The sequence below is a fragment of the Erpetoichthys calabaricus genome, chromosome 5 (assembly GCF_900747795.2).
Source record: "Erpetoichthys calabaricus chromosome 5, fErpCal1.3, whole genome shotgun sequence".
Taxonomy (NCBI): domain Eukaryota; kingdom Metazoa; phylum Chordata; class Cladistia; order Polypteriformes; family Polypteridae; genus Erpetoichthys; species Erpetoichthys calabaricus.
This window is the reverse complement of record NC_041398.2, coordinates 214,326,459-214,353,429: the sequence shown is the minus strand read 5'-3', so window position 1 is coordinate 214,353,429 and position 26,971 is coordinate 214,326,459. Positions and strand designations below refer to the sequence as shown.

Genomic DNA, 26,971 nt, shown 5'->3' with positions numbered 1-26,971 from the left:
CTGAAAATAAACAAAAAAACACCATTTATTATAATGTGTTGTGTGGAATAAAACTTGCTTTATCAATTTTTAAAGGGACATTTAACAGAGTTCATTGGGCAACAATATTTTACAAATGTAGTAATATACTTAAAACATTTTTTAATATTTTTAATGTTTTTGTGTTAATAGGAAATGCAACTCATATAAAGTGAATGTGCCAGAAACAGCTAATTTCCTCCCACCCCACATAGCACTCCTTGATACAATGCCAGGCTCCAGACGAACTTGTCAGAAGTGAGGAACCAGTCCGTTTTTGGGTTTATCCAGTCTTATTTCATGTTTGGTTAACTTTTGTTTTAGTAACTATTTGACTTACACAATTGCTTAAAATACTCACTTTTGAAAAATAGGTTTTGAACATTAAGTGTGTTGATACTGGAGCTATGGCTTCTATCCAAAAACTTTTGTTTCAAACATTTGTGTTATATTTATCATTAGAGAAGACTGCTCTCAGCATTACTATAGATGTAATTTTATACTCTGATTTTAACAAAGTCAATATAAGTACAAATTATAATACTGTACATGTTGGGACAAGAACCACCATTAATCACACAAAACATAAATGTAACAGTTATAACCCGGATCGAATTTAAATTGTTTTTCCAGTTCAGGTTACAGAGTAGACCAAATCCAAACTGTACGAGTGTAATGTTAACCACAAAGAGTGGTAATAATTGAAATGGAGATTTAAATCAAACGTAGACTAATGCTAAACTTGGTATTGTAACAGAAAAGACAGTATAGCTCTGTTAAAATGTGCTTGCAAACCTCATGGTTAATTACATGACATTTTTTATTGTCAAATATATACTGTTCAAACATAAGAAAACTTTAATGACAACTGCACAAAACCACCCAAATACTGTCCATTTTCACTACAAAGTATTTAACAATGTTGTATTCATCTTCAGTGTTATAACTAGTTTATCATTTACCAAAAATAAAGCAATATAGGTTGAATTGTGAAATTCAGTGTTAGAACACCTTCATTTGATGCTAATAAAGGATTTCAATGTCTTCATAAAATAAGAATTTAGTTCCATTTTGGCATCAATTTGCCACCTTTCAGAATTTCAAATTACAGTTCTTTAATCTCCTTTTGATCATTGTACTCTCTGAGCAGAATGACTTGACTACGGATCAAGCATTCTTTACACATCACAGAGAATAAAAATGTTAGCTTACTCTGTGGTAAAATGGGCATGGCTATTAAATTAATCTTTTCTCAGGACACATGCTCTTTCTGTAAATATTTTTAATAAGTCTTTACTGTGTGATGTCTCTTTCCAGTTTTAAAGAGGATTACAGAGAGACATTTCTCATGTGGCTTTTAATCCTGGCCCCACTAATAATGTAAAGGCACAATCATGATTTTGATCAGTGAACTACTGTCTTTTTTAATCTGTACAAAATTTGAGTTTAGTTTACACTGTCTAAACTCCTGAGCCAACATCTTGCTGTCTTTTATTTTGTATTCTTAAGTAAACATTTATCTGGATCTACATCTGAAAAAAAATATCCTTGAGATGTACAGAAAACAACAAGAGCTCATTATTGCGAGTATAGAATGGATTAAACATTGTTGAAAGTATACTAATTTATTTACCAGTTAATTTTGCCATTAAATCTAGCAAAGAAGGAAAAACAGCCAAAGAAAATGTGACGCCAAAAATAAAGGATGTTTCTTTTCAGAAATAAACTCTAAACATTTTAAGTCAAGAACTAAAAAAGTAAATTAATGATTTATACAATAGGAAGCATTAAACTTTCTCACTTTATAGGTTAATTTTTAAGCAATAAAACATTAGCATGTAGGCATGAGTCAACATGGCTATACATGAAAATAGAGAGATGATGCAGAACAAAAAGAAGGCTATACAAACAGAATGTTGCATTTCTAATCTTCTTTTCAAAAATTTTCAGTGTGGAAAAATGATCTTTAACCTTTTTTGTTGTTCCGTTTGAAATTGTACACTGATGCACCCTAGTACTACACATTTAAAATGTAACTCCTTGAAACTCTAGTATCTGCAGAGATGTCATTAAAGGAGGAGTGAAAATGGTGGGGACTAAAATCCACGCTCATGAACGAATTGCATAATGTTAATTGTATCTTTAACAATTAAATTAATTAATTAATTTATCTATCTATGGAGCAATGTGAAAAAGGACCTGTTGTCATTGATTAACAAACTGATACTTAAAATTGTTAATGTGAGTCAACAGTAGCAACTGGTGAGGAAAAAAAAAAACAAACACAAATTACAACTAATATATCAAATATTTGAATAAACAAAAATGATCAAATCTCCAGGTAAACAAAGTACTTAAATAATTTCTATAGTACAGCGTGAGCCACAATGAAGTATCACATTTGTCAAGGTCATTGCATGTGGTAGAGGCAGCCAAGTGGGTTGGGGTGAGGGTCTTTTGATAGGCGATAGTTTGCAGTCATACAAAATGATGGTAATTTAGGAACTTGCTGAAAGAGACTGGGTGAGCCGTAGAGTTGTGCGTTAACATTCTGCAAACTACTCATTGAGACGTCATCATCATGTACAGCGATGAAGCACATTTCCATTTGAATGGTTGTGTAAATAAGTAAAACTTTTGATACTAGACTGAAACCATCCCTGCACAGTGAGCATGTTACAGTTTGGAGTGCCACTGCAGAATTTGGCATTGTAGGCCCTTACTTTTTTAAAGAAGGGGGAGCAATGGTCAGAGTCACTTCAGAGCGTTACATTAAAATGCTAGAGAACTTTTTGTGGCCCCAACTAGAAGAAACAGACGTAGTGGATGCCTGCTTTCAAAGGATGGAGCAACAGCTCATACAGTGCAGAGATCCATGCAAGTTTTGTGGGAGATGTTTCCGGGAAAGGTGACCTCCCTGAGCGGCAATGTTGGGTGGCCTACACGTTCGCCTGATCTCGCTCAGGGCAATTTCTTGTTGTGGTACTATCTCAAGTTAAAGGTATAAACACACTGACCTCAAAACCATGACTCCCTGAAGGACATATTTGCCACAAAATCACTGCTCTTCCAGCGTCTGTTTTGCAAATGTGTCAATCAGCACAGGCAGTCCAACTGGTATTTAAGCTTTGGTTTTTACATATTGGCAGCAACATGTAAACGGAATAATTTCTTTTTCATTGGTTATATTCTTAAATAAAGGCGCACTTGTTTTGTCATACATTTTTGGAAAGTTTTTATTTGATTTTTGGACTGCAGTCTTCACACGTTATACACTTCACATCTGCATTTTGTTATTACAACATGAAAAAAAATTTGTTTCAGCTATGTGTTCAACATTTCTTGCCTCGCATTTCCTGTCATCCTACATTTACCCAGATTGTTGCAGACACGGAACACACATGAAATGCATGTATTCCAGATAACAATATACTGTATTATTTACCCTCTACAACTCCGGGCATCTCACACCCGGATAAACAGACTTGAGCTGGGGGAACTTCAGCTGCGACGGTGGGGGACAGGATAGCAGGCTGCTTGCACTGATTGACACATTTGCAAAACAAAGATGCTGATGAAGAGGTACGAAGGAATTTAAGGCAGCCCGGCACTACAACTTTTTTCAAAGGCTTCAGGGATTCTAGTGTTAACTGTCTTACATCTCCTAACTTGGAGATTTTTTCCCATTTCTTCATGCCTAAATTATTTGACTGTGTGATCTTTCAGACTTTATGCATTTAATGTGTGCTTCAAGCCATCTCATACTGCAACATTTCTGTGAGGTTAAGATTTGGGTTTTCACTTGGCCATTAGTTTGACCTCTGTTTCTCCTTTATCTTATGCAGAATTTCTTCAGTGTTATTGGACGTTGCCTTGTAACAAACGTTATTTGGTTTAGCTTCAGCTTTTGACATGGTTGACTCTATGAAGCAAAACTGGCAAGGTCCTGAATCAGAAAAGTAGCCTTAAATCATAATGTTGTCACTTGAATACTTTAAAGTTGGTAATAGGTTCTTTTGGTTTTTATCAAACATGAGGACTGGTAATGTGGCTAAACAACTTAACCTTTGTCTCATCTCACCAGAGCACAAGTAGGTGTTGTCTGGAAAACATTCAAACATTTAAATGACAGCAGGCGCTCCTTCCTTTCTAGCCTGTCACAATGGGGAAAGTTCTGTAGTCTCTCTTGGATGGCTAAATCATGGAATTTGGCAAGATTTCCCTGTAAATCTGTGATTTTTCCTTGTGCTCATGGAGCTGTCCCATACCCTGTCTAGTCCATTTTCCATCCTGGACAGCCAGCCAGTTATTTGAATTTTTCTCCCTTGTAATAACCCAATTTACAAGGCAAAAAATACAGTTGTCCCAAACTCATGTGAACATTAGTTTTAGTCTTTGAAAACTGCATATATGCATTCAAGAAACATTAGATTGAATGAAATGCCTATAAATTTTAAACCTTTACTGAAAGTAGTAAAGGAAATTTAGCATGTGCAAATATTGCCAGTTGAATGGGTTAATATTTGAGAATGACTGAATCACCGACAGTAGTTTGACAGGCCCATAGGTGTATGGGGTCCATTCAGTGTCAATGGCAATGTCAATAAAGCACCTGCAGATCAACAAATGGAAATAATTAACATGTAAAAAATGTAAGGATATTGCTTGCAGTCATCATCTAAAGCTCTTTGTGGTGGTGTTCTGCTGTGGCCTTGAAAACACCTAATTCTCTCATACAAAGAATCACATACCTACAGACATATTTGCGTGAAGACTTTCCCACTTAAAATTCTGAATAAAATCTTGAGTCAGCTTGACTGACTCCAATTTATGTGATTTTTCTGCAGGAAAGAACTTCATATCTTTCACTTGACTACAGCAAAATACTTATCTTTGAGTGACAGCTTCACAGCACACATTAGTCCTAACAAGAATGAGTATGTTTCAGTAATTCTAATATTTTGGTAAGACTAACAAAGAGAATTAGTATCCCTTTTGATAATCATTATGCCTAAGAACTCAATTTATGATAATCACTTTGCTGGTCTTTTAAAATAACATTTTATCTTTCCTAGAAGCAAAATTAATGAAGTTATCATTTACCTCATATGAGACTTGGTCCTAATTGGCTGCTGTGGGAAAACCATTTTAAACAGAAAGCATATTATTAAACTTGCTAGCTTATACCTACTCTATGATTTCTTACGATCTCACTCTTTTATCTCACCTCATGCAGCTGAATTGTGATTATTTGCAAGCAAATGTAGAGAACCATAAATTAATTGTACGCAAGAACACAGCCAAAAGGGAAAGCCAAAAACTTGCTTTGAGGGCATGTTTTGTAGTCAGAGTGTTTTTAATCAAGAATTTCTCACAAAAAAGACAAAAAAAAAAAGATTATTATTAATTTTAACAGTATTCATTTGTCCAACCTATTAACCTGAAACTTTCAATCAGGCTGCAATTTACTGACCAAAGTTTAATCTCATATACAAAACTATACATCAAGAACAATATGCTTTTATTCAAATTAACCCTGAAAGCAGCAATGTTACAGAACTCCTCTAGTATATTTATTGTGTGTAGCACTGATGAATAATTTATCAGTAATGTACATCACATTGCTATTGTACATAGAAACTTTTTTCTCCAGTCATTCTCTTAAAAACTATCCCCAAATCTGTGGCCATTTAAAGAGACAAACAGCTAGGAGTTTAATTTTTGATAATGGGCAGTCCTGTGGAATTTCAGGTTTCAAGACTGAAATAGTGACAGTTTGTAAGACCTAAGACAGTGGAAGGGCATGACATGGTCTAATATAATTTTATCACTGGGTTGAGGGTTTATGTACTTTAATACCACAGATGTAAGTGCAAATAAATAAACAAACACACATTATTGTGCAAGATTAGTATTCATTGTATCCCTGATTGATTTGTATCTCAATTATTGTATTGTGATTTAAAAAAAAAAAAACAACAAAAAGTAAAGTCAACACATGGTAATGACAATAAAAGTAAAGTTATGATTACCTAAATTGTTGTCATGCTAGAATTCCCTTACCTTGTATAAAGGAACATGAAACTGCTTATACTTTTCCTATATTCATTTTGTGAAACAAGGTTTTTCTGCTGCTTTGAACTACTGCTTGAAGCTTTTCTTCAATTTGACTTTTTTTTTTGATTATCTTAGAACGCACACCTCTGTACCTTTTCCTTTAAGTAAGAATTACACCAACTGCTAATAAATAAATTGTTTTACATGGCTAAAATTAAATCCACCACCTATCCAAATTTGTTTTGCACTTAATCTTGAAATAAACACTAAACATGTTGCTTTTTTAACTGCTTTCAAATAACAGATTATTGCTATAACATTAATTTATATAAATAAAAATAACAAGATGACACTGTAAAATAAATGAGGATACTAAATTAAACTTAACATTTAAGAATGTTGTATATACCGTAATTTATAAAAATGCTCCAACTGCCAACCATGCTTTTTATTTGAAGGATGCATAAAAAGTATTTTGAAAAGTCTGTCTGTTTATTGCTTTTTTCATTTTATGTTGACCGTGGCTTTAAACCCACTTACTTGGTGACCAATTGTCATACAATCATAACAACTTCAAAACAATAAATAATGAAAATATTACAGTTTCTTTAAACAATCAAACCATGAAACTACAAATCAAAAAGCAGATTTAGTTGAAGCATAGTATTGAAATGAGAAAATGTAAGCTTCTTAATAAAGAGAACATCTTAAAATTAAGATCATGTTTCTGATAAAATTACAATTTCTTATACTAAATTATTGCTGTCAGAAACAGTCTTTTTCATGAGTAAGATGATTAAAATTATAAGAAGTCTAACAATGGAAATTGATTGAAGAAAATAAAAGCACCTCCTTTGGGGATGGATGAAATAAAGTAATCATGCCTCGTTCAACTTATTTTTCTTTTTTTATAACAGAACGCAAATCTTTAATCCCTTAAAGACAGAGTAAGATGTGACCTTTCTCATGAAGCAGATTCCCTTACTTTAAAAAAAAAAAACAAAACAAAAAAAGGCACACTGCTGCATTATGTATATAAGACCAAAACCTAATTTGTTTTCTTGAAATATGAAAGGACAGACCGAATAGTGATTACTAAAACTAAAATCAATTCAAACAAATAGGAAAATAGCATTTGCAGTTTAATCCTTAGAGATAAATAAGTGCATGAAAAATTTAAATATAAACTTAAATACTAAATAATCAAAATGTTGACATCATAGTTTAAAATTACAATGTTATACTCCTTACACAGAAACTACTATGATTTGCACACTTCATGTTTTGGTGTTAAGCATTTAGATTTTCTCTTTCATTTATAAATCAAGGCATCATAGCAGCAATAGTTGCAAGACAGAAATTCACCTGAATGGAACATTAGGTAATTAGAAAAAGAAACAACAAAACTTGATACAGTCAGAATCTTCAGGCTCCAATTAAAAATAACACTAGTCAGAAATAATACTAAGGCCAAACTGCTGAACATTTTTATTTATCTGTTCACAAATACACAGCATTTATTTTCTCATAAAATATTTCAATAGTGAGCCTTTATTTGGAATAAATAAGTAACAGGTAGTCCATACCCTTAACAATCAGGTCACTTTTTCAAACATTTAGAATGTGCTGCTGAAGACAAACTTTGCAGTTGTTTAACATACTGCATATTAAGCAATGCCAGTGATCCAAGTTCATAATTAAATTATTACTAATTAGTTAATTTTCATCATGAGAGCTGTGATGTTTATGTTCTTAAACATTTAATCTTTATGGGATAAATGTTTTATGAAAAAAGTAAAAGAAAATTTTATTTACTCTTGCTCAATCAAAAAACTGCATATGTAAAAAGGTAAGAGAATAATGCCCACTATTCATTAAAGAATAGTTTGATTTTATCATAGGCTTTACCTACTATGATTTGTAATTGGAAAGATACCCAATCAAATTGTTTAAACCGAAAGTGAGCAAAATTAAGGTGAGTGCACATGTTTATTGCAATGAACTTTGAAAGACAGGTAAACTCTAAACTTCAATATGATGTTTATTTCATTGTGAATGCATTTACAACTACACAGAAGAGTCCGATAATGTTCTTGCTATTGCAATATAGAGTAAATATTCTACACTAGAAGCTGGTATCATGTTCAGTTAGAGTTTCTACAAATGTTTGGGCATTGCTGGGCAGAGTCAAGTAGAATTTGATTAATCAGTCAGTGTTCTACTATACACATGTACTGTGCATGTGAGATGCATACACATGCACACACAGTACATACATACCATACACACACAGAAATATACTGCAGCTAAAATTTCAAGTAAACAACTAAATTTACTTTACTTACTATTAAGTATTCAGTTGTTTTCTGATAAAAAAATCACTGAAATATTAGTCTGTTTTGAACTGTTCAAAGTGTACAAACTGAAAACAGATTTCTACAAGAGTAAAATTATAACTACATTAATAAGTGTATACATACATACAGTATACATATATACAGTCTTCTGCTTTCAGCTGCTCCCGTTAGGGTTAGCTACAGCAGATCATCTTTTTCCATATCTTCTAAGTTGTCTGCATCTTGCTCCATTACACCCATCACCTTCATGTTCTCTCTCACCACATCCATAAACCTTCTTATAGGCCTCTTTTTCTCTTACCTGGCAGCTCCATCCTTAACATCCTTCTCCCAATACACCCAGCACCTCTCCTCTGCACATGTCCAAACCAACACAATCTCACCTCTCTGATTTTGTCTTCAAACCTTCCAACTGGAGCTAAACCTCTAATGCACTCACTTCTACTTCTGTCCATCCTTGTCACAACCAATGCAAATTTTAACATCTTTAACTCTGCTACCTCCAGCTCTGTCTCCAGTTTTTTGGTCAGTGCCACCGTCTCCAACCCATATAACATGGCTGGTCTCACTACCGTATTGTAGACCTTCCCTTTCACTCTTGCTGGTACCCATCTGTCACAAATCACTCCTGACATTCTTCTCCATCCACTCCACCCTGCCTGCACTTTCTTCTTCACCTCTGTTCCACACTCTCCTTAACTTTGTACTGTTGATCCCAACTATTTAAACTCATCCACATTCACCAACTCTACTCCCTGCATCCTCACCATTCCTCTGATCCCACTCTCATTCACACACATGTACTCTGTCTTGTTCCTACTGACCTTCATTCCTCTCCTCTCTAGAGCATATCTCCACCTCTCCAGGGTCTTCTCGAACTGCTCCCTGCTATTGCTACAGATGACAATGTCATCCGCAAATATCATAGTCCACGAGGACTCCTGTCTAATCTCGTCTGTCAACCTGTCTATCACCACTGCAAATATGAAAGGGCTCAGAGCTGAACCCTGATGTAATACCACCTCTACCTGGAAAGCATCCATCACTCCTACGAAGACCTCACCACTGTCACACTTCCCTCGTACATATCCTGTACCACTCTTACATATTTCTCTGCCACTCCCAAATTCCTCATAGAATACCACAACTCCTCTCTAGGCACTCTGTCATATACCTTCTCAAAGTCCACAAAGACAAAATACAATTCCTTCTGGACTTCTCTATACTTCATCAACAACCTCAATGCAAACATCACATCTGTAGTGGTCTTTCCCAGTATGAAACTATACTGCTGCTCACTAATCATAACCTCTCTTCTTAACCTAGCTTTCACTACTCTTTCCCATAACTTTATGCTGTGGTTCATTAATTTTATTCTATTCCTCTGTAGTTACTACAGTTCAGCACATCCCCCTTATTCTTAAAAATCAGTAGCAGTACACTTTTTCTCCACTCCTTAGGCATCCTCTCACTTTCCAAGATTGCATTAAACAATCTAATTAAAAACCCCACTGCCTCTCTCACTATGGCAAGCATAAGGTGTCCTTAACATCTGTGGGGTCACCTTGTCCTGAAACTTCCTGATGTAATACAACCTGCTTTATGCTTCAACACATCTTGCCAGTTGCTCTTCTATTATCTGTACAAGTGCTCTTGCCGTTTAGAGTACCCAGCTGGGTCCGAGCTCAACATAGTTCAACATACTTTGAATCAGGGAATATTCTAGCTGCCAAGAAATTGAAATGGAAATATTAGTTTCAGATCATGTGGCATGGTAAAAGATTGCTTAGCACTGATAGTTGTCATTATGCGCGGAGACTCCATGTTCTCTCTTCATGGTTTACTTGGGTACCTCAGTTTCTTTATATTCTATATACATACTAATGGCATGGAATCCAAAGGTAATATTGACACAAGTTGGCAAACTACAGTATATGAAACTCTACTTTGTTACTATTTTTAATAACATGCATATCAAGTATTTCCTTTAAACAAGAACATTTTTAAAGCCGTTACTGAAATAAATAAGAGATCATTCAATATCTGAGCTTTTTTCTCTGCAATTTGCAAGCTCTGTAATAAAGCAACACAAACACTCCATTTCCCATTCAACTTAAAAAAAAAATAAAAAATTTCATGTGTAAATAAGGACACGAACAGAAAGGTTAAATGTTATATTACATGGTAAATATGAAAAGTCCATTAAAAAGAGATACAAAAGGCAAGTCACCAATGTATTCATATCATCCATGTACTAATGGCTTCTCACAGTGATGCATTTGTTATCCACTAAGGAAGAGACAATTTTACCTTTGAGGAATCAAATACTGTACCACAAAGGAAACAACTGCAAATTAGAAAAGTTCTGCATTTAGAAAAGGACAAAAGCAAGGCAAGTGAGGTTTTGTTTATTACTGAATTATGCATACACAAAATATTGCAAAATGAAAGCAAGCAAAATATTTGCAATGAAATGTAGACCTGAAGGCTATAAATGAGTCCACAGCAGCAGGTGATAAACCCTCTTGACTTACTTTTGGTTTTTTTTGAAGAAAAAAAAAAAATCTAAACCACTTGACACAAACAGGTGCTGGAACATCCAAATAAAGCACGCTTTGTGTAATTAATGTGAATTCCCAAAATTCCACCAGAGCTTGGAGAAGAAATATTAGGCAGACTAATTCCTGTCTTCATGTCAGATATAATGCACTGAAGCAATCAGATCTTAGTCTCTTTTATCATTAATTATTAGCTTCATAACAAACTAAACAAAGATAGTACAAAACCACTTATAGTAAGACAAGAGCATAGCAAAGATTTTAAGTTGTATGAAGAGTATCTGGTAAAATACAACCTTATTAATTATATCACACTCTTAAACCCATTTAAATCAAATTTAGGATCAGTGGAATTGGACTGAAGCCTACCCTAGGAGCAACTGGGGAAAGGCAGGAGATATTTCTAAAAATGTTGCCAGTGCAACAAAGGCCCACTCACTTACACACAAACATATTCAATAAGAAAAACTGTAATTGCTAATCAACCTTTATATCTTTGGGGATTTTTGAAGTAACTAAAGGAAAACACAGAAAGACACAAAGAGAAAGTGCAAATTCGACAAAGACTCGGCATGGGATTAAAACACAAGACACTGGATATATGAGGTGGAAAAGCTACCTATTGTACCATTTTTTTTTGCTACCCAAAGTTAAAAACAAAAACACATTTCTGGGTTTCTGGCAAATCAGCTGTAGCAAAGCATACAAATACAATTTGGAGCAATAAATAATTTCCAACCAAGCAGGTTTAGTTTTGTGGACTTCTACCAATTTCTAATATTTTATGTACAAATCTTTACAACTGAGTAATATATCTAAAGCTGAAGGAAGCATAGCACTAACTGTAAGTTCTATTTAGAGTCACCTTTTTAATGTTTGGCTATTTTGCATTCCAGATAAAAGATGTTACAATTGGATTAAACTTCTTAAACTAACATTTTGAAACAAGAATCCAACAGTTTTTAAAACTCTGTTCCATGACCTACAGTTTAAAAACCACAACCAGCGGGGTCTATTAAAAACCTGACTACAATGTCAACTGTAAAAATGTACGGCCTAAACTGAACCTAAATAAGTAAATCAGGTCCCAATTTTCTCCTTACTAGTGTAAGGGAATGGAGAAATGACAACAACACATATTTTTTCACAAAATGTTTTTAACATATAGGGCCACAATAAGCCATTCTAAGTTCATTTATTTTTATCCTCAAGGAAGAAAGTCAGAGACCCGGTTTGTTTTTATTTAGCTTTGCTGTTGGAAAAATAAAAATAAAAATATACTCAATTGAGCGGTCTTATCTTCACAACATAGCTATAAAAGGAACTGTATCCGCTTACTGCTGCAGCATTACAACTGCCTCACTTACAACATTCCAACTAGAAAATAACAAAAACATACTCTGTGTGTATGTTTTTTTTTCTCCCACTCTGAGCTTGTGTTACCAGATTTCAGCACCTGGAATAAAGTTCTATTATGGAAAAGGAGACAATAGTCCAAAATAACTAACTAAATAATGACCCTGAATATGACACAGAGTAAAAGTGAGACATTTACAAATGCATTGAAACCAGTGTAACTGGCTAAAATGTTCAGGTGGATACTTTTTTTTTTTTTTAGAAAACTAGAATTGTAAAAGAATTTTTCCCACCACATAAAGAATTATATCGTAAGCTAAAGAAAAACAATTTATGAAGCAAGCACTTCATAAGTACTTTATGTTATATTCTTGGAAGGAAAAGAAACTATGGAAAAAAACTGATGCATGAAAAAAAAAATTAGGAACATTTGAAACATCTGTCAACAGTGTATTTTAAATATGTCAAGAAGCACATGAAGAAGAGCAATTACCTACTTATGAAATAAAACATTTCAAAGCATACACTTAGAAACATAACAAAATAATCAGTAACCCTTCCTAATAAAATAAAAAAAAAAAAAAAAAAAAAAAAAAAAAACACACACACAACATTTTACTGTTGGAAGGAGAGTAAAGGAAATTTTTACCTCACATCATTGATACTTTTAAGAACTTCCTGTTGGATTCTTACAATATTATCAAGCTCTTGGATAGGCACCTGAAAAGGAAGCATTTTTTATTATCTATGTTGATATGAATATACTGAGATACTGGCATTTGCAAGTAACACCAAAAAATGAACAATGAGATATATAATTTTGAGGGCTACATTGAAAATCCTTTCTAAAGTATACAACACTAGCAATGAAAGTTTTGTGCTTATTATTAATAAGTACATAAAAAAAACACTTAATTTTATTTAAACAAGAAACTGAATTCCTATTAATACTGGTTTTACGTTATTTTGTAAGGATAAAACTAGTGCAAGCCAGCTTGAGCACATTGGGAGTCAGTGTTCATGCATGCCTATAACCAAGCTTTTAGATACTGGAAGCAGACACAGATACAGTTGAAACTGAGGTTGTTTAATAATTCAATTAACAGCTGTTGATTTCACTGATGACAACAAATATGCGACCAAAGATATACAGTAAATAAGCTCTTCTTTAAATTGAAGAGAGAATATGAGAGGACTCTGCCAATGTTACATACCATCTAGCAACACAGACTGGTGACTTTCAAAACTAGCAATTAATTTTCAAATATTTACAATGTAAATCACAAAGACTTTTTTGTCCATTTATAGAACAAGTATTCCTGCCAAAAAAACACATCAACACACGCAAGACAAAACTGTTTTTGTTACAATTAAAAAACAAACAAAATATTTACCAGCTATAACCAAGAACAGTGGCATTATACCAGAGAAGGCAATATATAACACAAGAGGAAAAATGTACTAAAGTTAAAAAAAAAAAAAAAAAAACCACAAACAGAAGAAATCAATGTAATAAATAAGCAAAGTACAACAAAAATGTATTAATGTCTGGATCTATCTATACAGGCTCAAAATCTCTGTCCATTAGGTGATGTAACACATCCACCTGCCCACAAAAAGAGCATTAAGCAGTCCCAAAACTTTATTCTTGATACTCCTAGTATTAAGAGAAACAAATTTTAACCCAATACACATTTCAATCTTAGCTTACTAACTGTGGGACAGAATTTTCAAAATTAACTTTTGTATCTGTATTAATGCAACTGTCTGATCCTTTATGTGAAGTTCTAATAAACTGGCCTGTCCTAAAATCCTTGCTCACCCACTACTAGTTTAAACAATCCTTGACTAACCTAATCATTCAACTCTCCCATATGCTGGCCCATGCTGACTGAAATGTTTTAGTATCATGAAGATTTTAAATATATGTGCTTCCAGGTAATTTGTGCGTTTTCTTTCCTAGTGTTAATGTTATCATACAAACCATTAGCAAATACAGTCATTGCTTTTTAAAGGTTGTAAGAGCAGAATTAGGTATTTCAAAACTACCTATATATCCATACAATTCATGAGAATATCATATACTTCCAAGTGTTAATAACAGAAGAAAATGTTGAACTGAAACTAATGTGGTAATAAATTTATTTCAATTTACAAAAATCACAAGGAGAAAAGAAAACTATAACTTTAATTTCACTTATAAAAGCTTTAGAAAATACTCTACCTGTACTGGTTGACCTTGAGGTGCAGATCTCTTGGCAATTTCATCTGTTACTACAGATACATAGCGCCTTTGTTCATCTAAGATCATGTCCAGTTGTCTGTTTAACTGTTTTATCTCCAAGTGAATTCTATTTTGTCCTTCAAAAACCTGCCGAATTTCTCTGTCATTAACCGATTCATAAACATCTTCCGCTGGGGAACAAAGTAAAGCATAATCATTAATTTTTGAGTGTTATATTTATAACCTTTTACAGCAATCAAATCTATTCATGTTGGTCTCAAAAAAGTCCTTTTTAACCGGATAACAGAACACAAAAGGAAAATTTAGATGGGTCACACATTGCAGGAAATTATTCAAATGATACAAAAGCACTACACATAAAGTACTTATAACAAATAATTTGGTTCATTTAAATGTGACAAACCAGCATGTGAAATTAAAGGTACTTGAAAAAAACAGCTCCCACTGTTTATAATATACAGTATTTCCTTGAAAAATGGGCTTATGTTATTGGTTTTCACTGATCTATCTGTACATGCAATCTTTCAAGCAATTCAAATTTTTCTTTTTGTAAAATGTTTTGCAAGCAGTTTATTTTTCTTCAGAAATGCAGTAGACCTTTATCTACTTCAGCACTGCCACATAATTGAGCATAACATATAGAATACAGCAAGACAAACTCTAGCAGCAATGGGTTAGCTGTTAGTCCCTGCTCCTCCATACCTGGTTGACAGTTATAGGTACATTTTATGGTCTGCAGCCTCATTTATAATAGATGACTACTACTAGTTGCATCAGACAGATGACAGTCACTAATTAGTATATAAAACTAGCTGTGTGACTGCTGATATTTCCTAGGCATTATTTCAAAATGTTACTGTAAATTTTTGCAACTGATATGGAAAAACCCCTGAGAAAAACAGTTGGCTGGAGACACATGGAATTACAATTGCTTGACAATAATGGGTAATCTGACAAAATTAGTGGAATCTGTGGTATAAATGCAGGTTCTCTTCATCATATCTTATTAAGATCTTAGCCAATTGTTCTGCCCCGAGTGGCCCTTATCGCTTTAAGGACAGCCTCTGACATTGAAAATGAGGAAGATTACTGATCAACAGCATAAACCTGACAATGCATCAAGGTGCCAAATAGCGAATATTGTGAGTTGGACTATATTATTAAAAAAAAAATCTGTAAAGTGATTTTTTGAGTGATGTGGAAACAAAACATACATACATACAGATACAAAGTCTGCCTTATTATGTAAATATAGCTGTGTTTCGCAAAAAAGTATTTCTTCAAAAGTTTGCTGTAAAACCCACCTTTTTATAAGTCAGTGAGTAACTGATGTTTTATAGTATTTGAAATTTGAAAAAAAAATCAAATTCTCACTTAGAAAATCTGTTCAAAACAGATTTTTAAAATATGGCAGGATTTAATTAATAAAATTTTAGAATAAGTATTTAGATTGGAGAAAAGGACATTTTCCCTTTGTTTTTTTTGGTTCTTCTCACCAGTGGAGGTTGAATTCTGTTTTGTCTTTTCAGTTTCTGCTTGTTTTTTTTAATTCTTTCTTCTTTTTCTAGTTTGACTAAGAAGTTATTTGTTGTACAAGTTTGACTTGATTGCACGCAATGTTATTTTCTTAAATACTGTATTTTTCGCTCATGACCATTAGACGCACCTAGGTTTAGAGGAAGAAAACAAGAAAAAAAAAATATTCTGAATCAAATGGTGTACTAATATATTTAATAAAATATAGCAGAATATTTCAACCATGTAAAGTCAACAGCGATATTAAGAACAATCATCACTGTCATTAACAAATGAGGAGAGACTAAGGTTCAAGCACTCTTCTAGTTTTCTGGAAACCCCAAGAACTCCTCATCATTAGTGTCAGAATTTATGAAGCTCAGTTGCTCACAATCACTTTGCAGGAGCACATAACAATAAGGCAGCATAACCCGTCCAAAGCCACCAGGGGACAAAGCACATATGGACCAATGCTCCCTGAAGGTATATCACCAGTCTAGTCCCATCTCTATTTATAATGCCACAAAGCCCTTCATCTTGTCTTTTGTTATGGGTTTCCACTTTGAAAAACGAGAACGCGGTGCAAGCGCACCCCGCAATTCAAAACAATGCTCTGCACACCCGTTTGTCTCATCTGACAGTAGCTGAAAGGCAGCCCCAGGAAAGAACAGCCTGAAGTAGTCCAGTGGCTGGTAATCTGTCGAGTCCAACAGCAAGCCATGCTGTCTTGTGAAATCCGGTAGCCAGTTTGGCTCCCAAGGATCAATGTCTGGGTATTCCTCTCACATGAACCTTGCCGTAGGTGCATCGGCTGCGCGAATGCGCTCAGCTGGGGCGGCATCGGATGGTGTCCGATCAGCTGATGCCAGTTCCCCTCTCTCTTGCTCGATCTCCTGATCACTCTCAACAAAATCAGATTCTGAAAAATCAGAGTCCGACTCACCGATAATAATGCGCAAAACATCGTCTGCGGAGTATTTTGTTTTCTGCACTCACTTTGCTCCCTCGTGAGATGTCGATGCCATCTTGCCTTTGTTTACATTTCGTAACTCACGCACATGCAAGGATTAGATACCAACTCAATGAGTCTAAAATTCCTTCAAGCAGAGAGGAACGTAACAGTGAGTTTTGTCGCCATTAACTGCTGATTGTCGCCCTCTACCCCTGGATGTCAACTTTTGTCAGGTAATACACGTCATGGTCTGTGATGCAATATTTGCTCCATAAGCCGCACAGACATTTCCATCCTTCTTTTGGGGGAAAAAAAGTGCATCTTATGGAGCGAAAAATACGGTAATTTAAAAATGCTCTAAATGTAAGTGGGGGAAAAACTGCATTTCAGCTAAATACAATGTGTGGTCCCAATACTTTGTAACATTTGATTCAGTTATGACATCGTGATTAGTGACTAGAATAATGCAGTCTTAAATACAACAGAAAAACAGTGACAAGCAAGTTGCAATGGTGGTGCAATGATAAGTGACTATCCTCAAGATCTCAAGTTGCTGTAAGTATCTCTGTAGAAAATAGGACCACACCCCAGGAGGCATGGGGCCATACTGAAGGAAGTACTACATTAAAAAAACAATGTTTAATGTAAGGTACATGACTGAAATCCAATTTTCATGCTTTAAAGGCAATTGTGCAGTTTCTTACTCAACAGATCAAACTACAGAGTTGATGCCACTCACCCCTGATTCCAGTCGCCTCCATCACCCACCTGTGTAAGGCTGAAATTGTGTTTATGGTGAAAAGTACCCAGAAGGTCAAATTTCAAGTTTGTGGCTTGAAATGTAAACAGAAATTGTGTTTTAAAAGATACAGAGACACTTGCAATCTCTCATTTGTCAACTCTTTATTTATCATATGCTCAAAAATAAAACTTTGGCGATCCTCATGAACTACATCTATTCTTTCTCTATTATGTTATCTTCTCAGTATCCTACTGTGGCATTTGGTGCCACTACACCATTAATAGTATAATACTCTAGCCCATAGAAAATGCATTAGAGATATTGAAAGCTTCATAACTTAATGATAAATGCATTCAATGTGCTTCATATTAGACTATTAGATTAGCTTGTACTTATGATAGACTTAGTCTGCAATAACCAATTGTGGACATCCACGATTTGTTTTCACCACAAACAGATTCCTAGTTAATAGACATTACATTGTTGTCATGATCTGTTTTTGTTAACTATTGCTTCAGTTTTACTTAAGTGTTTAATGTACTGTAATTAATGTATTTATGTTTGTAAATGTTGCATGGTTTGTAATTTGCCACTAATCACATTATACTGTATATATGTGCAACTGCTCTGAGCCTGTACTCAGAGGAGGCACAATACAAAATTAACCTGAACATAATCACAGAAACAGAAATGTTGCTCATTTGAGACAGCCTGGTATCACAACCATCATCATCTTTATCTAAGGTCTGAGAAATAAGAATACATAGTCTATTTTTGTAGTGCTGCCATACAAAGGAAAATTACAAAAGAAAAACTAATTTTATACTACACAAAAGCAGGGATACCTCATGCTGCCTGCTGCCCTGGTAAAATAAAGTGCAGTTCCAGTCACTAAATAAATTCTCTGTGGGGAAAAAAAGTTGGCCCCAGGACTCTATATCCAGTTAATGCAAGCAGAGGAAAAATCAGGACACCTGCATTTCTCCTGACACTGACAAATGCGCAGACATAATAAAAACAAAAATAAGTAGTTAGTTCTAGACCCTTTACTAAATGTTAAACAATGTGAGAAAATATATCAAAAGGCACATGTAAAAGCTAAAGAGGAGATCCAAAAATCAACTTTGGTCCCAGGTGCTTTGGGACAACAGCATGTATGTTTATGCTTCTTTGTCTGTTGGTATTAAAATTAGTAATTAATAAATGCTTGTTTGCCAAAAAAAAAAAAAAAACAGCCTTATCTGATAATGCTTAGCAAAAACCGCAGAATCTTCAGTACTCTCTAAAGAAAAGCTGACCAAGTACAGGCAAGACATCAACTTCAATTTAACCATGTAATTCTATCATATCTTTAAGCTGGAGAAAAAAAAAACAAAACCGCACAAATACTAGGTGGTTAGTTCCTGCCACAAGTTCACAAAAATATGTCTGAACGGTTTTTAAACACTTATTAAATCTATAGCATATCTATTTTAATATTTCAATCAAATAAAAAAATAAGACAGCAGAGAGAGAGACTTTATTAATCCCCAAGGGGAAATTCACATACTCTAGCAGCAGCATACTGAAAAACAATATTAATTAAAGAGTGATAAAAATACAGTGCAAGTTTAAAAAAATGCAAAGTGGACAGTTTAAGTCAGGTATAATAGACAATAATCTTGTGTAGTGTTAACGTTTACCCCCCCCCCCGGGTGGAATTGAAGCGTCGCATAGTGTGGGGGAGAAACAATCTCCTCAGTCTGTCAGTGGAGCAGGATGGTGACAGCAGTCTGTCGCTGAAGCTGCTCCTCTGTCTGGAGATGACACTGTTCAGTGGATTCTCCATGATTGACAGGAGCCTGCTCAGTGCCCGTTGCTCTGCCACAGATGTCAAACTATCCAGCTCTGTGCCTACAATAGAGCCAGTTTGTCCAGGTGTGAGGTGTCCCTCTTTTTTATGCTGCCTCCCCAGCACACCTCCACGTAGAAGAGGGCAATCACCACAACCGTCTGATAGAACATCTGCAGCATCTTATTGCAGATGTTGAAGGACACCAGCTTTCTAAGGAATTTCCAAGCTACTCCAAACATGACAATATCCCAGTCATAAATTCTTATAAAAAATTCTGTGAATGTTTGGGTAATTAATAGCTAAGATGTCCAAGTAACTCATGAAAATATTTTTTAGATATCTTCACTGCTGTAAATCAGTAAGTTTACTAATGCTAATTTATGGAATTTAGTTACTTGATTTTAACCAGTATCCTTAACTACCTAATTCACTATTTAAATAAAATAAATCTGTTGGATTAGCTTCATCAATGAATTCTCTTAGAGTTTATGTAGAATTAGAACAGATCTCTGTATACTTTTGTCCAAGAAATAAAGCTCCACCTTATGTCCGTGAAACATGGTCATTCATTTCAGTAAAGCAATGCACTTAATTAATAACACTCTGAAGAGCTTCTAGTTCTGTTGTGTTTTTTGTTCGTTTAAAAAAGTGACAACTGCACACTGTATTAAAGACAATATTTATCTAAGATAAAATTTATCTAGCACATTATAAATCAAGTTATGTTCAAAATACAGTATATTCAACAGTTTTGGAAATCTAACCTAACAATTTATTAAAATTATCAGGGTTTGTCCGATAGTTTGTGACACTACCTAATAAAAAATAAAAACAACTATTCTGAAATTTTTGTTAGTATTCTATTATTTTTCAGCATCATGAAAGACAGAATACTTTCTTTCTACACTGAACAATAAAATGTAATCTTTTTGAAGAAAAAAAAAGGAAAAAATGACAAGACAGTCAGTAAGTGACTAATAATGAACTTTAAAGTACAAAAAAACATGTTTAGCAGATTGCATAGTTTACTAACTTGGTTCTCCATGAACACTGGGATGATCCTTTTGATATTCTTCTTTCCTTTTATCAAGTTCCTGTTGAAAATGTTCAAATTCCTCCTGGTATTTTTCCTTTTCTTCTTGTGGTATTTCTGTTTCAGGAACTGCCTGCATACATACAAAATTAATTAAATCTGAAGTATCTCAATCAAAGTCGTCAAAGAACTATTCACAAATATTTTTTTTAATAATATACCATGGTATTCATGACCATGTAATGAAGAAAGTGGCCTCAGAAATTGGATGGATGTATTGTCATTTCTTTTAAATGTACTATGAACCTACACACCTTATAGGGAGAGCCTAGAACTTGCTTTAAAAGTAATTTCTGCAAGACCACTGATTGCTTTAATGGGAATTATTGTCAAAAACTTTTTTCATGTATTAGGTTGATGAACATAATGAATCTAGCAGGACAAGCTAATGAATGAAAATTAAAAGCAATAGCTTGGTGGTGCAATCTACAGAATAAAAACTCAGTGTGTTATATTTACTAAGATACACTATTTGTGAATGGGGCCACTAAAGATTTCAGTGGCACATTCAAAGTAATTACACATTCACATCCACCCATCAATTAAACCCATTAAATACAATTTTTGGATTACAAAGGGCCAGAACCTGTTGTTTTGACAACATTTGGTTCAGGCCAGATACCACCCCTGGATGGGGTGAAAGTCCATCAAAGGACACACACAGTCATACATTTATACTTACCCACAGTTACTCATTCTGGCCCACTTACAGTTAATCTAAAGATATTTGGATCTAGTGGGGGGTGATCCATACAGAAATCAGGAGTATAAAGAAACTCCCTAAAGAACAGGACAGGAAGGTTCTCAAACCGAGTTTCCTTGAACTGAGAGGCAGCAATGTTAACCAAAGTGCTGCCATTTCACCCTTAGTGGAGAAGTTCAGTATTTTTCAAGTCAAACTAATTTTTCCACAACCGTAACATACATTAATTTGCAAAAGATAGGTACCAGTGACAACTGTGGGTGGAATTTTCACGTAAATAAGGAAGTAAAACAGCGTAAAACTGTACACGTCCATAACTGTTTGCCGCCACAATCCCATTCTACTAAAATACTTCCAAATGCACATTTCCAGGAAATGAAAACAAGTATTTCCAGTTTACATTGATGCCATTATGGCAATCATGCTGTCTTGATAGTAGAGTTGGCTCCACAAAAAGTTAAAGGGGCATTGATTCACAATAAAGAAGCCTGAGAGTACAAACTTAACAGACTAGAGGAAACAGATGGATTCACTCTTTTACAATGTGTGTGTAATTTCAAGATAGGGATTACTACTTGAGAACATTCCTGGTTTGAAAATGGGCATGTTTGGTATGTTTTACAGTGGGGGTGAGCAATGTCGGTCCTGTAGGGCCACAGTGGCTGCAGGTTCTTGTTCCAACCCAACTGCCTCATAAGAAGCTATTTACAGTATTGCTGATGAAGCTCAAGTGACATTTTTCTGCTTTGTCTTAGATGAACTCTTTATTGCTTATTTTAGTCTTAAAACAGCTACATTCACCTTTTTTAATTGCTCTTTATTAGCAGTAAGATGCAAATGACAAAGGAACCAGCAGTTCTAAATATAGTCTGTTTCCATTTACACCTGTGTGCATTCATCATGCATTATTTGGTTTAATACAGTACTCAGAAGGAAACTGAAGAGAAACTGAAGAACTGAAAATTACTCACAGGCTTCAATCATTTGGATTATATCATTAGAAAGGAAAAAAAAAATCTACAATTTAAGAATGACCTGACATTGAAGAGTTTAAACACTAACAAGTACTGATATTAAATAAGACCTCTTATTGGTAAGGATTGTTTTCTAATTAAGCAGGTGGGTTGGAACAAAAACTTGCTGCCACTGGGACACTCTAGGACCAATGTTAGTAACCCCTTTCTTAAAGCATCCGCTTTTTTTCTTTGCATTTATACCCCATATAACCCATTTTAAACCACATGATTAAAATTAAATAAATAAACTCTTCACTTAAGAATACCATTTCCTAAGGTAAATTTATACCATGACTGTGAAAAAAACTTGAAAAGTATACAGCTTACCTTTTAAAAATGTTTTCTATTAAAAATAGAACAGTAATGTAAAAATGAATTAGTGCAGCTCAGAACATACAGTATAAAACACCATCTGATGTACAGTCATGTGAAATTTAAGTAAGTAAGTACACCCCATGGAAATGGTTGACTTTTTCAACATATTTGAACAGAAAAATATATCTTCATGAATACAGTACCTACAGACAAAGGTAATATACTTGAACAAATGACCAATAAAATTGTTATGGTGTATTCATTCTCATAATCTAGATTAATAAAAATGCAGATCTGGGACACGAAAAAATTAACTACATCCCTACATTTATCACTACTTCAAATACATAAAATTGAATCAGGTGTTCCAGATTATTTGCAAAGGATTAAAACTTCTTTAGGGATGAATGCATGTGGAACATATCTTATTAATAATATTAAAAAAAAAAATTAAGTAAAACAATTTTATTTACTTTAGTTATAAATGCACTACAAAGCAAAAAATTTATTTAGCTTTAGCCACAATTTTCGTGGTTACTGTATATGCAACTAAATAAAATCACATAACTTAATTGATTCAATCAATTTTTGAAACACATTTAGCATGGTGGGGAATTACAATGTTGAGTTTTTTTAATATTTTATGATGAAAGTAGCTATTCTATTAATTGACTGAATTCATTAATTTACGTGCGCCCAAGATTTTATTTAGTCACACATAACCACGAAAACTGTGGTTTAAAAAAAAATTATTTTTTGCATTTTAGTACATTTATAACTAAAGTGAATGAAACCGTTTTACTTAAAAAGAAAAAAAAAATTTTTTTTTTTTTACTTTGAGTATTTTGCAAATGATTTTTCATGAATGGGAAGCTTCTTTAAAAGTATTACGTAATATATATGTTATTTGCAGAATTATTTGAATACAAAAGAAGAATTATATTTTGGTCTCTACTTTTCTGTTCAGGCTCTTATGGGATTAGCACTCGGTCACTGCTATAAAAAAAAAAAAATCAAAAACAGAACGGCAAGCTTACGGCAATACTTCCTCACCGTGATCAACAAGGCTATTCCTTCGCAAGAGTTAATAAATAAAGTGGGCACGCATATTTACCCACTCCACTCACTGGAAGAGGCAAGTGGGGGCAATCCGATGTGTCTCTCACTTTATTCTCTCTCCGTCATTGTTGTGTGTGTGTTAATTGGAATCGCATAACCATTAATTACGGCGAAATTTGTTATTTAATTGCATCGGTTTTGACCGATTATTATACTGTCATCGATACTGAACACATTTGGAAAATTGAAGAAATTTGCTTCACCAAAAGTGGGTTTAAAATTAGTTGCAAGATATGATCCAGACAAACAAACAGACAGAGTAGTCAAATGAAATAAAATCATTTAAAAATGTAGATATCTAGGGTCTAGTGTTCCATTTGCTATTGATGCAGGTGGTGTTATCTTGGCAATATCAAAAGAGCACTCTAAGGCCCTCAAAAAGAAGAAAGCTATGGAAGCCTATGAGTCTGGCCAGGGATTTAAAAAAAATCACTATATTATCTGAAATCAATCATTCCACTGAAGTGACTGCTGATTTCTCCAGGACTGGCCGGCTCAGCATATTCACCTCAGTAGCCAACCATTTTACATTAAAATAAGTCTCAAAGAACCCCAATCATTAAATTGTGATATCTGCAGGTAACTCTTGCAAAAGTTGGTGTCAAAGTGCATGTATCTACTATCAGAAAGAGACTGCACAAATTTGACCTGCATGCCAGGAAAAAGCCTTTGTTGCCCAAATTGAACATTAGACTAAATATGCTTACCTCGTGGTAGCTTTGTAAAATCTGCTGACATATCAAATTTCCCTCTTGGGAAAATAAAACTGAACTGAACTAAAATTAATTGAACTGACCATAGTTTGCCATTGAATATATTGGCAAAGACCAAGCCTTCAAGAACTATGTACTCTGCACAATTTAATCAAAAACAGAGTTCATTGGGCACAGTAACAGTAAACAAGGTGCAAATCAAACATAGCATTTCAGGAGAAGAACCTTGTATGTTATGGTTTGGGGATGCTTTGCTGTCCCAGGGCCTGGACATCATGTCAAAGTGTGCTTGAGGAGAATTTTGAAGCCATCTATCTGAAAGTAGAAGCTAAGCCAGAAATGGGCCTTTCAATGTGATAATGATCCAAATCATGCTAACAAAATTCACCAAGGCCTGGCTAAAAAAAAAAAATATATAAGGAGAGTTATGAACTGGCATAGTGAAAGACCTGCTTTGAATCCCATTGAAATGATTTTGTGTGGGGGACAGGTTTGAAACAGGTAGCATGCAAGAAAATTACAAGTAGTAATTTCTGGTAAAGTGAACAATATCAGCTTTCTGTGGCCAACAGTGGGCTTAAATTTTTCTCAGTAGACCATTAAGTCTATTGATATATTGGTTAATAAATGATTGAAAAGGTATATCAACTTTATCTGGAGGAACTGTTTGCATGAAGATCTACTACTACAGGTGGTTTGTCGTGTGACGGGTGTGGCAACGCACCATCAGCGCATGATCCCAACCTCTCTACTACTACTGTTTACTTGTTTGAATATGTTGAAAAAAAGATCAACAATTTCAATGAGGTGTATTTTCTTTTTCACATCACTATAGTCACACTAATCTGATAAAGTTACAGTATGTATTTGACTAGTTTAATATTTTTACATTTTGCAAAATATTTTATATATGCGCACTGAGTTTTTACATAACATTACAATCAAATTGGACTAAAAAATAACTATATAAAAAGTGAAGAAAAAACACACACACCTCTTGATGGCCTGGCTCTGTCAGCCTAAATGTCAAAAACGATAAGACATCGTGGTCATCTGTAAACAAAGCATTAAGCAGAGTTAAAGAAAGACTAAGTAATAGATCTACAAAATCATTTTTTTTGTAGAATTTTCCAAATTAACATTACTTAGAAAATAAAATACAAAATAATAATGTCTAATTAGGTTAGACAATGGAGGTTTTTAGACAATTTAAATCATGTACATGTATAATGATTAGGCAAAGTATGACATTCAATGCATTGTTCAACAAATAGCACGTGAGAGCACAAACATGCTCCAGCCAGCAGTAGACATAAATATCTCTATATATAAAAGAAAATCCTGGAATGGAAAGCAAATGCAAGGCTACGATAAGTGATCCTCTTGGAAGACAATTTTAAAGACCCGCGAGACCAAAACCACTTGTCACGTTGCAAGACACGCCCTACTTACAAGATAAGACCACGGGCAGAAAAACAAAATCAGTAGTATAAAGGCAGTCATGCAGCACACACAGCTCCATGGCTCTCAGTGCATATAAAGTGTATAAGGTCAATACGGTAGAAATGAAATGAACAAGGTAGAAATGAAACGTCGACAACTAAACAAAAACGAAAGAAAAGCGCAGAGAAAAGAGACCCAAATGCGGTGGAGAGAAAAAAATGCTAAAAAGAAAAACAATAATCTAGGTGCAAATTTAGAAAATAAGGAAAGTGATAATCAGCCCAGAACAAGTAAAATTGAAAACAAAGCACGTCCAATAGGGCTCAGAATTAAAAGATTAGAACTTCATAAATGGGAGCAGCGTTATACGTCCTGCAAGAAAGCAATTTAACCACGCCCGGGCCAGAAATAAAGGACAATTATTGTTTTTATAATTTTTTTTTTATCTCACACGAGAAAAATCCACAGACCTCTAACTAAGCAGTTGTTGGATTGCTTTTGGCAGATACGCACAATGTGCTCCCGGCTCTTAAAACAACGACATGCAACAAGCAGAACAGGCAGCTCGCCAGTAGGTTGAAGCCTTTTTTGTTTTAAGTGACTGATAGGTCCGATTGAGGGGGGCGGAGTACAGCATGGAAGACGGATAGCGGGGTACTGATTGATGCGGTAAGGGGGAGGCGAGACCCGGGGGAGGAGGGGTGAGAGAGGGTGCTAGACAGTTGTGTTTGGGGTTACGAAGTCGGCGATTGTTCAAGTAAAACATATGTGACACTTTATTACGTCAGTCGCTACAGTATCAAAAAAAAAAAAAAAAAAAAAAAAAAAGATAGTAAAGATCTCATTAGCGCAAACAAAAGGTGATTAATCATCAGAGCCAGGTGTAATTGAAAAAATAGCAGGACAAAGCAAGGTCGTCCCACAACAGTTAAAGC

General features: G+C 34.4%; 1 protein-coding gene across 1 annotated transcript in view; it reads right to left on the bottom strand.

Annotated features, from left to right (window-relative positions):
- Window positions 1–26,971, bottom strand: part of lman1 (lectin, mannose-binding, 1) — a 43,987-nt gene that overhangs the window by 8,135 nt on the left and 8,881 nt on the right. Inside the window, exons 7-10 of the mRNA XM_028802494.2 lie at window positions 25,588–25,646; window positions 20,668–20,800; window positions 14,571–14,761; window positions 12,996–13,066 (exon numbers count right to left, since the gene is read on the bottom strand). Of these exons, the coding sequence (XP_028658327.1) occupies window positions 12,996–13,066; window positions 14,571–14,761; window positions 20,668–20,800; window positions 25,588–25,646 (454 nt within the window). The remainder of the gene's footprint in view (window positions 1–12,995; window positions 13,067–14,570; window positions 14,762–20,667; window positions 20,801–25,587; window positions 25,647–26,971) is intronic.